Source organism: Telopea speciosissima, chromosome 10 (genome assembly GCF_018873765.1).
Source record: "Telopea speciosissima isolate NSW1024214 ecotype Mountain lineage chromosome 10, Tspe_v1, whole genome shotgun sequence".
NCBI classification, from domain to species: Eukaryota; Viridiplantae; Streptophyta; class Magnoliopsida; order Proteales; family Proteaceae; genus Telopea; species Telopea speciosissima.
In genome coordinates, this window is record NC_057925.1 from 14,196,177 (window position 1) to 14,213,188 (window position 17,012).

At 40.2% G+C, this 17,012-nt stretch overlaps 1 protein-coding gene across 2 annotated transcripts in view; it reads right to left on the reverse strand.

The window, feature by feature from the left end:
* Window positions 1-6,544: 6,544 nt before the first annotated feature.
* LOC122642057 (transcription factor TGA2.2-like) overlaps window positions 6,545-17,012 on the reverse strand; it is a 36,433-nt gene continuing 25,965 nt past the window's right edge. For both annotated transcript variants that reach the window (XM_043835455.1, XM_043835454.1), the window contains one exon: window positions 6,545-7,091. In XM_043835455.1, the coding sequence (XP_043691390.1) occupies window positions 6,945-7,091 (147 nt within the window). In that variant the 3' untranslated portion in view covers window positions 6,545-6,944. The remainder of the gene's footprint in view (window positions 7,092-17,012) is intronic.

A 17,012-nucleotide genomic window follows, 5' to 3' on the forward strand; every position in this document is an offset into this window, starting at 1 on the left:
GCCAATCAATTTTGGTGAGAAGTGCCAAATTATGTAACTTTGGGTCTCTAAAACCCAATCCTCCATTGATTTTTGGCTGGCAGATTTTTTCCAAGAGACCAAATGGATCTTATTACCATGTGGAGTTTTGCCCCAGAAGAAGTGGGCTACCTCCTTGGCAAGTCTATCATGATGGGTTGCAGACAATTTAAAATGTGATGGTGCAAAAGTTGGCATAGAGCTTTTGACTTAAGGAGACTCTCTCCCCCTACATAAGTCAGAAATTAATCCTTCCATCCTTAGAGTCTTTTAGCAGTTTTATACTTAGAAAAATTTTCACTTTCAAAATTCCAAAGTCAACTGGGAGGCCAAGGTACTTACATGGTCTATCACCATAAGAAATATTAAGAACTCGAGAGAACCCCCTTTTGAAACGAGGGACAATATTTCGACTAAATATGTGGGAGGAATTCTTCAATTTGATTGCTTGATCACTTGCTCAACAATATATATCAAGGCATTCCTTCAGAGAAGAAACCTTTTGAAGTTATAATTCGGAGAACAATAAATAATCATGTGCAAATAGCAAATGTGTAAGAGGAACAATCCTATTCCGAACTTTTATACCATGAATAATGCCTATAAACTCGGCATTAAAGAGGATACCAATCACCACCTGTGAGCATAAAATGAACAAAAAGGGAGATAGTGGATCCCCTTGTCGTATTCCTTGAGTTGGTGAAGGAGATGAAGTTGATACATTCATATTTTGTTTCTTATTTTTTTGACGAGAGATCGTTGCCTGGTAGCATGGGCCCAGCACACAAGGGCATCAACATTGATGGGTTTTTTTTATTTCATAGGGGGTAGGACAATAATTATGCGTCCTCTAATGTCTGAGTGCATGATTCACACAACTGGGAAGCATTCTTTTCCCCTTTTTTTTATATAACTTTCTAATTGAATTATGTGAAAATGAACTCTGTCCGACAATGTGGTCCCAATGTCAACACCTCCAGCCAATAAAAACACGCATGGAAGCATCAACCAAGAGGGGCATAATGGTTTTTTGGTCCCGGATAGAGAACACATTCCCTTGAATTATTATAAAGCATTGAATCCCTATTTAGTTCATGGGCCTAGTTGACCTTATGGTCTATCAATCCCAAGCAAGATTATAATATTGCACGTTTCAAAGCTAATTGTACGTTAAGCAGTAGTAGATACAATACATGAATCCCCAGAAAGTAAATTTTTCATAAATAAAAATAAAGCATCAAGCTTCCATCAACTACAATTGAACAAATAATATACTAAGTCACTGCATCAGGCCCTCTGATTGGAATGAAGTAAGGTCTTTTTAACTTCCTATAATACAGAACCAGGTTAAATGGTAGAATTCACTATCTAAGATTCCAATTATAAGGTCATATCACCTTGAATGAAGAGTTTATCTTTTTAACATGGGTGGTGGCTAAAGTTTTTTCCCATGAACACAAGAGATTCTGTAAACCTGATAAGGAGGTTTTTTTGGCGACTGTTGCAGGTGATATGGAGTTTTGAATTACTCAAACAATTAAGAAAAATTATGAAGTTCAAAACTCAATCCTTTACGTTCAATTCTTCAGTTTGGAAAGCTTACGCATGTCATACATTTGTAGAGAGAAACCCAAAGATTCCTTGCTTACATGTCAAGTTTCAGTTGATTTGGAGTTGGCCAAGTGATAAAATAAAGCTTTTAAAAGTATAGAACTACCAAAATGAAGCATGGCAATGCTTAGATTACCAAGAAGATGCATGAAATAAATGGGAGGGTATATAATTGAATAGGGTATCTATAGATGGCCCACCTATTTGTATCACATAGCAGATGTAATGGGAGTATGGGACAGAAATTTGGAGAGAGAGGCCCAAAGGTTCTTTGCTCACATGTCAAGTTTCAGCTCATTTGCAGTCGTATCAAGTGGTAAAATGAAGCTTTCAAAAATCTAGGATTACCAAAAGGATACATAACAATGTTTAGACTACATACCTTACCCACCTCTGAAGTGCACCAAATCGGAACCTCCTACTCCATCCTTGTAACGACCCAATCTCTTTCTTGCCATGATATTTTTCACTTTGGCCCAATGGGTCTCACAACTTTAAAACACGTTATACCAAGTAGTGGAGGCTATTCATTATCAATAACTCAGAATCCCCTTTTCTAGCCGATGTGGGACTAAGTTTGCACTCCCTCACTGATCTCCCAAACCTCCTAGTACTAAGCCATCGATCTTTTGGTGGGAACACCTCACCGATCTCCTAGGTAGGCCGGTACTGTGTCTTCTTCTTAGGGCATTACAACCCTAGTTGAATTGAGCCAAGTAAACATGTGATTTTGTATGTTCCACCACTTCTCTGTTCATTTCCAATATTGATTATAAAACACAATGAGCAACAGGATGTTGATGTCTGGAATTCAAAATGAAAATTTTTATTTGCCTATTCCTAGTCGTAAAATGTATTGATAGGAGTCATGGTAGTTAGTTTCACTTATGGAGATTATGTAACAGATGTGAAATCTCTCTTGTAGAATTTTTTGTTCATATATTAACATGATTGTTCTTGGCAGGTTGGGTCGTCCACCTTCGAATTTTGTTGTTCCTACGGACCAAAAACGGATTCACCTCTAGCCTCTAAGTACATTGAAACAACATGATTTCACCGGGATTGAGCATGGTTTAGAAAGTGTGAAAACACTTTCTTCTTAAACACATTCTTTTCTTTTCGATGCATTAAATGACAGTTGGACTAACTGTAGGACAATTTTAAGGATTGGTGCATAACTTTGAAGAGGTGGAATGTAACTAGACACATGTTTAAGCTAGGATTTCATTGCACAACCCTTGCTTCTTTGATCGCAGATCAACTAGGGCACAAATCCATCAAGCATTTGTGTGGAGTAAAGGGGATCTACAAGAAACACTATGTGCATGTGTTGTAGTTTTTCAGCTTGATTTTGACATGCGCCTAACTATCCTAGAGGGGCCAGCCCAATACGGACAGTACACACCCCCTCCCACTTCAACGGTACCTTTGTATAGCTGACCGATACCATTGCCAATCTTGTAAATTAAATCCTTGGTCTTATTCCCAAGAGTTATTTAATGTAAGAATAAAAAAAGATTTTCAAAATAATTTGAAATTTACATGTCATTATAGCACTATTAAAAGTTGCACATTTTTCAAGTAGGCATGTAAAATGAGAGGATTCACCCTCATTGAAAAAAATTTGTATTATATTTAAGGGTTAAAACATAAGATTATGCTTTTTTTCACCGACCTTGGTTACAACAAGATTTTCTCTTGCTGAAGTACTTTGTTAATTGCATAGAATGTGAATAAGCATTAAGAACATGTCATACAAAACTCCATCCCAAGTTTGGTAAGCAATAAAGGCTATAGTCTACACCGGTGGAGCAGGGCTAGAATGCTCTAATTGATACAATATCTTATTATGCACCTATGCAAGGATCAGATGCAGATGATGGACCCAAATAACTGATTAGGTCTTAGACTCAACGAATGAACCTAGAAAAGGTCCACAAGATGAAGGAGTGCATTAAGCTTTACTACAAAGCAAGCAACCAAACAATAAATGGAAAGAAGTCGAGACTTTGTTTCCGCCCAAATACCCCTCCCAAAGTTAAGAGGAGGTTCTCGAGGATTCTGAAAATTTTATTATGAGGATGATCCTTCTAAATATTTGGGTCTCCCAACAAACCTAGAGACAAACAATGCTCAGATGTTCGACAAGATAAATGATAAAGCTAGTATGACAATGTTCGGTTGGACCCAACGGCTCTTAACCCATGATGGTCGGGAGGTACTCCTAAAAGTTGCAATCCTTCCTATTTCCAATTTCGTGGCAGTCCACTTCAAGCTACCTATGTCCCTCCATAATCTTTCTAGGGAGGCTGCACAATTCTATTGGGGGGAGGGGACATCAAGAGGTCTCAAAAACCCATTGGATCTCATGGCATAAGGTGAGCCACTCAAAAGAGAAGTGTGAGTTGGGTTTTAGAGAAACTTCCCTCCAAAATAAGGCACTCTTGGCCAAAGCTGCATGGAATCTCTTCAGTGAACCTCACTCAAATTAGACCCAATCCATAAAGAAAATATACTTCCCAATTTGTGAGTTCATGGAAGCACCATTGGGAAACAATCCGTCTTGGACTTGGAGAAGCATCATGAAAGGAAGGAAGAAAAATTTTGAAGAAGGGTCTGATTTGGAAGGTGGGACATGAGAATAAAATTAATTTGGAGTGATAAGTGAATCCCATCCCTCCCTCAATTCCAATTTAGCATTCAAGACCGCCCGATACCCCTTATGTTTAGGTTTAAAATTTGATCAATCAAGAAGAAAAGCAATAGAAGGTAGACCTACCGGAGGTGTTATTTAGCCCACCTGAAAAACAAGCAATCTTCAGTATTCAACTCCTCTATTCCCTCAAGGAGGACCGATTGGTGTAGCGAGCAGCTAGCACTGGAATGTTCTCAATGCAATGCTAGAGAAGCAAGGTCAAATGATACTCCTCCTTCCTTGAACTTGAGTAAATTGGATGCTACTCCAACCTCAATCTAGAAAGCGATTTGGAGTTGCGACACCTATCCTGATTTTCGTTCTTTCTTGTGGCAAGTCTGTGTAAATGAGCTGGCCTCCGGCAAGGAATGCTTACATCGCAATTTATGGGTGGAACGACCATTGAGACGGTTGAGCACATTCTGATTCAATGCCCTTTCGCTAAGGTCGTCTATTTTTGCTGACCTCTTTCCCTAAAAATCCTTCAGGATAACAATTCCCCTCTCTCGAAGTAGATTAATTAAGGAATGGAATGACTTCAATGTTCTCATAAAAAAAGGAGCAGAGCGTAGATAGGCTAATGGCTTATGTAGTTTTGTTATTTGGACTTTGTAGAAGGCTTGAAATGATCTGGTGTTTTGAAGACATGATTGGACCCCTCATGAGGTTATTCAAGCAGCCTTGACGACTCACTCAGAGTTTCTCCAGGCACAAACTCCTCTTCCTCAGAAATCCCATGCTCCAATTTCAGGTCCATCTACTTCTACCAATGCATGGAAGCCATCTAGCCAATCGTTCTATAAGCTGAACTATGACGCTTCAAAAAACCCAATGAACACGAAGCATGGGATTGGCATCATCATTCAGGATCGGGAAGGCAATTTGATCTTCGTCAAATCTGAGGTTTCCAGTTTTGTGGATATAGGTGAGGGTGAATCTCTAGCTAATCGAAGTAGCATGCTTAAAGCTTTGTCCATTAGACTAGACTGCATTGAGGTAGAACCGGATAGCAATGAGAGTGTATCTTTCATTCAAGATCCAGGAAAAGCGGCTCCTCTATCCTTGCAACCGATTATCTCAGATATTCATCACCTTGCACCATATTTTCTTGTATGTAACTTATATTTCTAGGGAATCGAACAATTTGTGGATTCCTTAGCTCGAAAGGCCTGTCTATGCAGTATACGACGGTTTGGCCGAATTTCACTCCTTTGTTGAGGGATTTGTGTAACCCTCAAACCATGTGTCATGCACCTGCTTCTCAATAAATTTCATTTTACCCAAAACAAAAAAAAAAATTAATGAACCCAGAAAAATGATAAGGCAGGTGCATTAATTGCATAACCAGGTTGTGAGTACAGACTCGAATCCTCTCCAGCATGCTAACCCCTCCAACATGCATCCAACGGCTGCCAACATCAATGAACGCACCCCGAGGGGCTGTGGCACTTTAAGCATAAATCTGATGTATCTATTGAACGTCACAAAGCAAGACTTGTCGCCAAAAGCTTTTAACAACGACCGGGCCTTGACTTCACTGAAACGTTTAGTCCAATCATCAAACCAACAACAATGCACTTCATTCTCTCAATTGTATTGTTGTGAGTTGTGACAAACAATTTACCCCATCGGCAATTAGAATGTTCAAAATACAATATTTAATGCTTTCAATAATTTTTGTTCTACCTACTTGTCAATGAATCCAATATTTCACTCACGAACCAAACATATCGAAATTGACTTTCATTTTGTTAGGAAGCTGATGGAAGTCTTTAAGCAGTTTAGTGTTCACTTTGTCTCAACTATGGATCAAGTGACTGATATCTAACTAAAGGGCTGTCCCCGTGTGCGATTTCAGTTTCTAAAGGGCAAGATCACCGTCGGCTCTCCCCCGCTGATCTCGAGGGGGGGCCTGTTAAGGATTAGCCTCCATAGTGTCATGCACTCAAACATATTCCACTTGCCACCCGTATAACTGTTTACAACTGTATCCATGTCGCTGTAATTTGTTAAGATTCCTTGATGATCTCTATACCATTATATATGTAATGGTTCTTACAAATTAATGAAAACATTACAACTCTACAATCATCCCTATTTTCCTCTGTTTCATTCCCAGTTAAGAAGAGGTTTCTTGATTCATCCTTATCCTTACCTCCTACCCTTCTGCATTCTACTAATTTATTGTTACCCTGAATCACTTCACAAGTGAAGAAGATATATCAACAAGAAATGGTAGACATGCTAAATTTAATCTATTTCCCCTTTATACAAAATTAATTCTGCGAGATTTTCCACAATTGCCATTGATTACAACAAATAACAAGTGACTGCTAATTATTACTACTACTGTTCCAAACAAGAAAATAAACTTACAACACATTGGTGAACAAATTAACAAGTAATACAATGTGAGAGTGGTGAGAGAGACTGCAAATGGGTGGTCACTGAAACACAATGCCTCCCCAATATCTAGGGTGTCCAACAGCTGGCCAACCAAGATTACTGTCAATGATAGACCAGTACTGTCCATGTTGGAACCCAACACTCAGTGGTGCCAATACCCTCATGCAGGAACCAATTTCTCTGTGGTACAGTTTCAGAGTGAGTGCGGAGCTTTTCACTCCCGTGGACGGGCTAGCCAGAGAGAACTAAGAGCACGAAGCCGAGAGAAATAATCATGTATGGCTAGTAGGGCACGGGCCGATTGCCGGGTTGTTAGTATCCGGTGCATTTGTTGAAGAGTTTGTTGCCGCAAATTGTCAGCCTATTATTAATCAACAATAAATAATGATGTAAAATTCTGAGCAAAACCTAAAAGAAAAAAGGACACAGGGAACAAGGGAAAGGCGGAAATATTAACTAGAAAGCCAACCAACACATGGCAAAGGAGCAGGCCAACTACCCAAGGAGCTCAAAATGCTTGGGCAAGCCTAGGCAGCAACATAAACACAGCTTGCATAGCCTGGGCAGTCCCTCAGTGAGCTGAGCAGATAGCAAGATTACATTTGAGACATTATAAATTTACTTTTAGCAAACATCAACTGCACATGATTTTCTTTTATGGATAATAAATATTGCAAAGCAATAAACAAGGAACAAAGCATATAATGAACAAGAACAAGAAGATAGCCAGTTGAAGGCAACAGAGAACCCCTAAGAGGAACAAAACAAGAAGACAATGACCCAGAAACAAAAGCTGTTCATAGCTCTCCCATCAGCTGAAAGAGTTGACAGATTAACAGCTCCAAGAAAATGAGCAATTCTTTCTAAAGCAGAGAGAAAAACCCTTGCAAGATACAAGGACCTCCAAGGCCCGCCGATCTGAACTCATATAACCATCTTAGAATCATCTCCAAGAGGTGATTGTCAACCAAGATAAACTTAAAAATAAATTACTAAGCATATATAACTTCCACCATTTCAGACCATATCATAACTTAATACATTTCCTAAAACAGATTAAGAATATTCAGTAGAGCATAAACTCTCTTACCCCAAAAAAACAAAGCATAAAGTCAAAGATTCAAACCCACCCCCCAAAAGAAAACTTGTGCACACAGACAACATGCACTTTTCCAGACCGTACTATAATTTAGAGAGCATAATTTCTAGATGGGCACATCTAGAAAGGTTCTCCAGACAGGCATTTGGTTCTGGCAAATAGCAGGTGAGTTCAGGATGAAATTTTGTGCACAGTAAAGACGCTAGATCCCCTGCTCATGTCAAATTTCAGCCCAAAGTGGTAAAAACAAAGTATAGAAAAATCCATGACTAGGAGAGGTTGCATCCAATACATGGACGGACGAAAAATACAAGGGAAGATGCCAATACATGGGAGAGTATACGATTGAATTCGAGGTCTGAAATTTGACATGTGGTCGATCCAGACCATTCCAAGAGATCGAACAGCTGGAATTGCCGTCGCACCCTTCCACACAGCAGAAATAGGTAGCCTGCCTAGATTACCTCTCTACAAGTACCCACATAAAAACTTTGGCCTATAATTGATATGGACTAAAATAATTAGAGCATGTACTCCAAAGGATAAGCCGACAAGAATCGACCCTCCCCTCCCCCCTCCCCCCTCCCCCCTCCCAAAAAAATAAAAAGACACATCCGCACACAGACAAAAGGGAGTTTAACTAGATGCTTATGCATTAAAACCTAGTAAGCCATATACTTGATAGTTGAAACCTGGCTTGAATTGTTCAGCCGCCCCCCCCCCCCCCCCCAACACCCACACCCACCTCTCTTGAAATGGCCAGTTGCAATTGCATAGGGTACACCTTGACAACACCGCTGTTACCAGTTATCTCAGGTAGCCAAAGCCGTAAAGGGTTCATCAGCAAGGACATCTGCTGCTATGCATCGTGAACGGAAAAGGAACCTCTGTTTTTATCAGTCCGATTTCAATCCTTGAATCATACAACCCAATGCAACTCACTGCCCAGTAAATTTAGATTCACCTGGTGTTTTTATATCAGTCCGATTTTAATCCTTGAATCATACAACCCAATGCAACTCACTGCCCACTAAATTCAGATTCACCTGGTGAATTGCATTCTGGCTGGAATTGCTGGAATTGCTGGAATCGGTCATGACTTAGCCACTAATCATAGGAACACTTATGACTTGGATGATTCTTACGATTATTCAAGACAATAACCTAGTAGACTCACTAAAATTAACTCAGTAGATATTAGTTAAACTCATTCATACTTTTTTTCTTTTCTTTTTTTTGGCTTTTTTTCATTATTTCCTTTTCTTTAACCCCTTCAACACTTGTCTATGCTTTTCAAAGACCCTACTTTGCTGTTTTGAGTTCTTTTGAGCTAGAATTGGGATTTCCAAGATTTTTCTTTCCTAAAACTCAATACTCAGATATCCCCTTCAACATTTAATGGAATTTGCTGTTTGTTACCTATGTTTTCTCTGATATTGAAGCTTCAGATGGAGATGAACAGAGGAGATTTTGGTGGAGAATTTGTTTTCTTGGTTTTCTTAGAATTTTATGGTTGTTACTCCTCATTAACGAGAAAGTTTATGCAGGAAGATGATGTGAATCTATAATTTTTTTTGTATTATTCTTAACTATCTAGGGAAATCATTTTGACTCTTACCATTCATGATTTGATTCGGTTGTTGAAAACTGTGGGAGGAATCAAAACTAAGTGGCTTTTTTTTCCTCAACTATTTAGGAAATTGTTGAGATTGGCTACGTTACCCACTAGGGATAACCTAGTCCGAGTTGGCTTTTATTACTTATTTTATTTTGTTTATGTTTTAATTGTTTTATTCTTGTTTTCCCCCCTATACGATTTCTATTTGGGATTCCTAGTTATAGTGGGAATTCCTAGTAGGAATAGGATTGGGGGGGATTCATATCTTGCTGTAATTTGATTTTATTATAAATAAGAGGCTGGGGTGATCGATCAGATCATCAAAGCAATCATTCTCAAGGCTGTTTACATGGTATCAAAGCCAGATCTGATCTAGGAACAGCTTTCTCGATTTCTGGTTCTCTCCCCTCTCTTCTTTCTCAGTTTTCTCAGTTTTTTCAGGACTCCTCTCTCTTGGTTTCTGTTTTTTATTTTTTTCTTCTCTCTCCACCACTCTTGGCCTCTTTCTCTCCATCAGGGCAGCAACTATGAGGTGATATAATGCAAATTTAGTTGCTGCCCTCAATGTCACCTCATTGAAGATCGAAGATATGTGGTATGACCTAAATCTGCCAGCAGGATATTTCCATCCTTGGAGATCAAGCTCTTCTTACAACTGAAGTTTGATTTCTACCTTTATGGAGATTAGTTCCTGCCCCTATTGGTCTACAACAGTACTTAGTTGAAGACTGCAGAAGTAATTTCGATCCAGATCTGCACTTTTTCTGCAATAATTTTCTGCATCGATCCAGATCTGCACCTTTTCTGCAATATTTTTTCTGCAAATTTCTGCAATCAGTTTTATTGGCTCATCAGCAAGAGCTACTTTTTGGAGGATACTTTCCCTGCTATTACAGGGAAACTCGATCAAGGTTTCAGCAGGCTGAAAATTCTGCAGATTCAAAACCCATTATTCACATTCGAATCAGGTTCTTTTTACAGATCTGATTTTTTGTCTGGCTGAATCATGGGTGACTCAGAGATGACTACTACTACTTCTGGAGGAGATCAAACTAGGTCTGATTTCCTTCCCTATGCTGCTGCCATTAAGCTTGATGGTACAAACTACTTAATTTGGGCTAGATCATTGTCCCTAAAAGTGGCTGGTAGGGGACTCACTGGCCATCTTACTGGCACCACCAAACAGCCTACCGAAGAAGGTGCTGGTCGTACCAAATGGGCTGCCAATGATGCAATGGTAATGTCCTTTGTTCTGAACTCTATGACCACTGACCTCTCTAGTCAGTATCTTCTCCTTGACACTGCTACACAAATATGGACAGCTGTCAAGGGCACTTACGGTCGTTCAGGTAGTGGTGCTCAGGTTTATGAAATCAGGAAGACACTCCAAACCACTACTCAAAAGGAGATGATTGTCACCAAATACTATGTTGCCCTCAAGTGTTTATGGCAGCAATTGGATCACTATGCTCGGATCCATCCTACTACTACTACTGATATTACTGCCTACCACACCTATGTAGACCAATTCCGTGTCTATGATTTTCTGGCTGGCCTCAATGATGACTATGACCCTATTTGGGTGCAAGTCCTTGGACGGGTTCCTTTCCCCACTCTAGAGAAGACTTTTTCTTATGTTTACAGTGAAGAGACATGAAGGGCTGCCATGATGATTACTTCTAAAGTTGAGAGATCAGCCTTACAGACTGCTGGCCCCACTCCTGTTGCTTCTTCTGACAGTGTTGCTGCTTCTACTACTACTACCAAAGAGCCTGTTAAGTGTGAGCATTGTCACAAACCATATCACACTAAGGCTCAGTGTTGGAAATTACATGGGAAGCCAGCTGATTTTGAGGCCAAACGTGGTCGTGCTAATTCTAAAAACAAAGCCAATCATACTGAAAGTGTAGCTCCAACTCCCACTGCTGATATTGGTTTCTCCCAGGAAGAACTCCAGGCTTTGCGTCGTATTTTGAACACATCAACTGCCTCTACTACGTCTGCTGCCAATTCAGGTTCCTTCTTTGCCCGTACAGGTATTTCTTTTGCTGGTCATTGTGCATCAGTAGTATCCACTCCATGGATCATAGACTCTGATGCTACTAATCACATGACAGGTTCTTCTAGCATTTTTAATACATATTCTCCTGCCTCTAGTAAGGATAAAGTCAAAATTGCTGATGGGTCCCTCTCCTCCATCTCAGGGAAAGGATCCATTGGTTGTTCTCCTTCCCTTACACTGTCATCTGTGTTGCATATTCCCAAATTTACAACTAACCTTCTTTCCATTAGCAGTATTACTAAATCCCTGAATTGTAAAGTGACCTTTTTTCCCACTCATTGTGTTTTTCAGGAACTGGACTCGGGGAAGACGATTGGACCGGGTAAAGTGCATGGCGGATTGTACCTGCTTGATGGCGATCCTACACCTACTCAGGCTTTACCTTCAGCATCTTTCTCTTCTGATCTACATAAATGGCACTTTAGACTAGGCCATCCCCCCTTAGGTACTTTATCAACTTTATTTCCAGTATTAGTTAAGGGCTGTAATAAGGAAGACTTTTTTTGTGAGCCTTGTGTCTTGGCTAAACAGACACGTTCAACTTATCCTATTTCTAATAAAAGATCCTCTTCCTTATTTCATATTGTTCATACTGATGCGTAGGGGCCTAGTAGGAAACCTTCCCTGACTGGCCATCGGTGGTATGTCACTTTCATTGACTGCTATTCTAGATTCACTTGGGTATACCTTATGCACACAAAAAGTGAAGTTTTTTTCTGTTTCCAGCACTTTCATCAAATGATTAAGACCCAATTTAATGCCACTCTTCAAATTTTGAGGAGTGACAATAGGAAAGAGTATATGGAAGGTCAGTTCAAAAATACCTAGCTGCACATGGAATACTCCGTCAGACCAGCTGTGTCGACACTCCAACCCAAAATGGTATGGCTAAGAGAAAAAACCGCCACCTCTTGGAGGTAGCTAGGGCTCTTATGTTTGCTCGCAATGTCCCTTCCCTTTATTGGGGGGATGCTGTCCTTACTGCAGCCTATTTAATTAATAGGCTGCCCAGTCGGGTTCTTCTTTCACAAGCCCCTATTGAGCTATTACTTGGCTCTTTTTCCTTTATAGTCCCACCTAAGGTGTTTGGCTGCGTTTGTTATGCTAGGGATACAAGGTCCCCTGGTAAACTTGACCCACGTAGCCTCCGCTGCATTTTCTTGGGATACTCTGCTACCCAAAAGGGGTAAAAATGTTACTACCCTCCATCCCGTAGTACTTTTGTCAGCATGGATGTTGTCTTTCATGAAAATGTTCCATATTATGTGTCCCCACCTCTTCAGGGGGAGAGTGTTAGTGAAGATGTGCTGACTATTGACCCTCCACCTCCACTTCAGTCTGTTTACCATGAATCTGAACCAGTTCGGCCTGCCCCAAGTACTCCCCCTAAGTCAGGGGGAGAGGTTCCTATACAGGGGGAGACCATTTCTATTCAGGGAGAGCAAGCTACCCCGGTCCATACTCCTATCCAGAGGACTATTAGTGAATTTCAGAGGAGGATTGATGCCAGTAATATGAAGACCTATGCAAGGAAACATAAGCAGGTTCAATCAACTGTTGCTCTAGTACCCATCCAATTGCCGAACCCGGATCCGAAACCTGCCTCTCCACCTGATAATGTTCCTGATTTACCTATTGCTCTTCGCAAAGGTGTCAGAACTTGCACTCAGCATCCCATATCTCATGTTGTTTCTTATGATTCCCTTTCCCCATCCTTTTGTGCCTTTGTTTCCTCTCTTTCTTCTGTTCGTATTCCTAACAATTGGCAGGAAGCTTTATCAGACGGAAAGTGGAAGGCAGCTATGATGGAAGAAATGGAAGCCTTGAAAAAAAATAACACATGGGAGCATATGGTTCTTCCACTTGGGAAGAAAACCGTTGGATGTAAATGGGTGTTTGTGGTGAAACAGGTGGTGGATGGAACTGTGGATAGGTATAAGGCACGACTCGTGACCAAGGGGTTCACTCAGACATACGGCATTGATTACCAGGAAACTTTTGCACCTGTTGCCAAGTTAAATACTTTTCGTGTGTTATTATCTTGTGCAATCAACCTTGGATGGGATTTGCAACAGTTAGATGTAAAAAATGCCTTCCTAAATGGAACATTGGATGAGGAGGTGTATATGGACATTCCACCAGGGTTCTATTGTGACAGAAACAGAGGGAAAGTATGTAGACTGAAGCGTGCACTTTATGGGCTAAAGCAGTCACCTCGAGCATGGTTTGGGCGGTTCCACAAGGCCATGATTTCTGTGGGCTATAAGCAGAGTAATGCTGATCACACACTCTTTATTAAGAGGGTTGGTGAAAAACTCACTGTTCTTATAGTCTACGTTGATGATATAGTGGTTACTGGCAATGATGGTGATGAGATCAGACGGTTGAAGACCTTCCTTGGACAAGAATTTGAGATTAAGGATCTAGGATAACTACGATACTTTCTTGGGATTGAAGTAGCCAGATCTTCTAAAAGCATTTTTCTCTCCCAGAGGAAGTATGTCCTAGACTTATTGGCTGAGACCAAGTTGCTAGGCTGTCATCCTTCAGATACTCCTATGGACCCTACTGTTCGACTCAAGGAGAAAGAGGGTGAGCCTGTTGATAAAGGCCGATACCAAAGACTTGTAGGGAAGCTGATTTATCTTTCAGACACTCGTCCTGACATTGCTGTCGCCGTGAGTACTGTAAGCCAGTTTATGCATGATCCCTACTCTTCTCATATGGAGGTTGTTCTTCGTATCTTGCACTATTTGAAGTCAACTCCTGGAAAAGGAATTCTTTTGTTTACACATGGTCATCTACAGATAGAAGCATACACTGATGCTGATTGGGTTGGTTCAGCAGATCGCAAGTCTATTTCTGGATATTGCACCTTTATAGGTGGAAATCTTATCACGTGGCATAGTAAGAAGCAAAATGTTGTTGCTCGTTCTAGTGCCGAAGCTGAGTTTCGAGCTATGGCACAAGGTATTTGTGAGTTACTCTGGCTTAAAGGGCTGCTACAAGATCTTGGTGTTTCTATTCGTCTTCCTATGATGTTGTACTGTGACAACAAGGCTGCAATCAGCATAGCACACAACCCAGTACAGCCTGATCGTACCAAGCATGTTGAGGTGGATAGGCATTTCATCAAAGAGAAGTTAGAAGCAGGGCTGATTTGCATTCCCTTTGTGACGTCTACTGATCAACTTGCAGATATCTTCACTAAGGGATAGTCTGGGAAGCTGTTTCATCCCAATCTAGTCAAGTTGGGCATGATCGACATCTTTGCTCCAACTTGAGGGGGAGTGTTGAGATTGGCTACGTTACCCACTAGGGGTAACCTAGTCCTAGTTGGCTTTTATTACTTATTTTATTTTGTTTATGTTTTAATTGTTTTATTCCTGTTTTTCCCCCCTATACAATTTCTATTTGGGATTCCTAGTTATAGTGGGAATTCCTAGTAGGAATAGGATTGGGGGGGATTCATATCTTGCTGTAATTTGATTTTATTATAAATAAGAGGCTGGGGTGATCGATCAGATCATCAAAGCAATCATTCTCCAGGCTGTTTACAGAAATCATTTTGAGACTTACTATTCATGCTTTGAATCCCAATTCAATTCAACAAAACCTCATTGAGATTCTACGATTCGATTCGTGTTGAAAAATATGTACCTCACTAACATTCCATGACTCGATTCGGTGTAGAAAATTGTGGGAGGAATCAAAATTATGTGTACAATGCCTTCCAGTTGTCACAGATTAACCCAAGGAGGTTGGCACATTCCCCTCTCCAGTAAGTATGCCTCCACTCCCCACTGACCGTAAAGAAATGAGCAAACAGAGTTAGCTTGCTCTATAGAAAAGAATTGCTATTGGCAGACAGCAGGAGGAATAGCGAAAAGGAAAATTACATGTTGAGTAACTTCCACATCACAGTATAACCTAAAGAAGAAGAATAACATTATAGTCGTTAGCAGAGAATTGAAATATGAAATGGAGTGGTGTCTGGATTGTTGTGTGATCAACGTATTCCTTTAAAACTTGAAGAAAATTTTTATAGGGCAATCATACGACCAGCTATGATGTATGGTGCGGAATATTGGGCAGTTAAGAAGCATCATATAAATAAATTCAGTGTAGCTGAGATGAGGATGTTCCGATGTTCAGATGGATGTGTAGCAAAACTAGGAAGGATAAAGTACGGCATGCTCATATTTGAGCTGATTTGGGAGTAGCTCTGACACATGATAAGCTACGAGATAGTCGATCACTCGATTGAGGTGGCATGGTCATGTTCAATGGAGGCCTTTGAATGCTACAGTACGGAGAAGTGAATTTGATTCAGACTGAATGAGCCAAAAGAGCCAGGGGCAGACCTAAAATGATTGTAAGAGAAGTGAGGAAAGACATGCACAGTTTAGGCCTTGTATCAAATATGACCTCGGACACAGCTGATTGGAGGGTAAGGATCCATGTAGCCGACCTCATTTAGTTGGGATAAGGCTTTGTTGTTGTATTCACAGAAAATTGCCATATCAATGATGTGGATGAAAAAGTGAGGGAAAAGTTCAAGAACACTCCACATGTTGCAATTCAACCTAGGCAGTAGGAAGGATGAATCACATTAAAGAAGTACGAAAAGGGGAAGAAAGAGCCAATGATTTGATTGAAAGAGAAGAGGAGAAGACGTTGACAATAAATTTGATTAAGAATGGAGCAAACCAGTTATTATGACAGTTTGGTTATTGATGAGTTTCTAATCACCTAGGGCCACTAAGTTATAGAAACACAAAGAAAACCAGAATCGCAGATAAAGAAAACAGAATTCAGAGAAGTTTTAATAACAGACAATCAGAAGGTCAGATCAGGCTGAAAGGCTGGTTGAGTATTCTAATGATGCTGGATAATTGATAATAAAATCTGAAACTCTTCCAATGGACAGATTCCAAGTTACTGAAGAATCCTATCTGAGGTAGGAGATTTCAAGAACTAGAATCGATGACAGGGATTTAATAATCTCAGAACAGCAATAAGGAATACTCAGAAAAAAGCAAAGCAACAGAACCTCAATTGGAAAAGTAGAATAGAATACTGAAATCTGAATGATCTGAAAACAGATTTGAAATTTGACTCAACACTCAGGATATCAGAAATTTATACTTGAGGACTTTGATATCAGGAAAAAGATTGAAATTTTAAGACCAAAACAGTAGTAGAATCAGATTCAGGTAGATGAAGCTTATGTATAAAAAGAAAGAAGTTTCTGAACAGACCTGGTTCGATTGAACAAGAAGAGAAGAGAAGAAGGAATATGATGCAAGCTTCACACCTGGAACTAGACTGGAATTCCACCAGCCTCACCTTAGCATCTCACCAAGGGCCTGCTGTGTCTCTCAACAGAATTCTGAAATTCACAGAAGAGGCAAAAGCCAACTTCTATTCATCAAATTCGTGTGCAAGTCTGCAGCCCTTTACAAACTTATAAAAAGACTAACAACATCCAGCCAACTAAAAC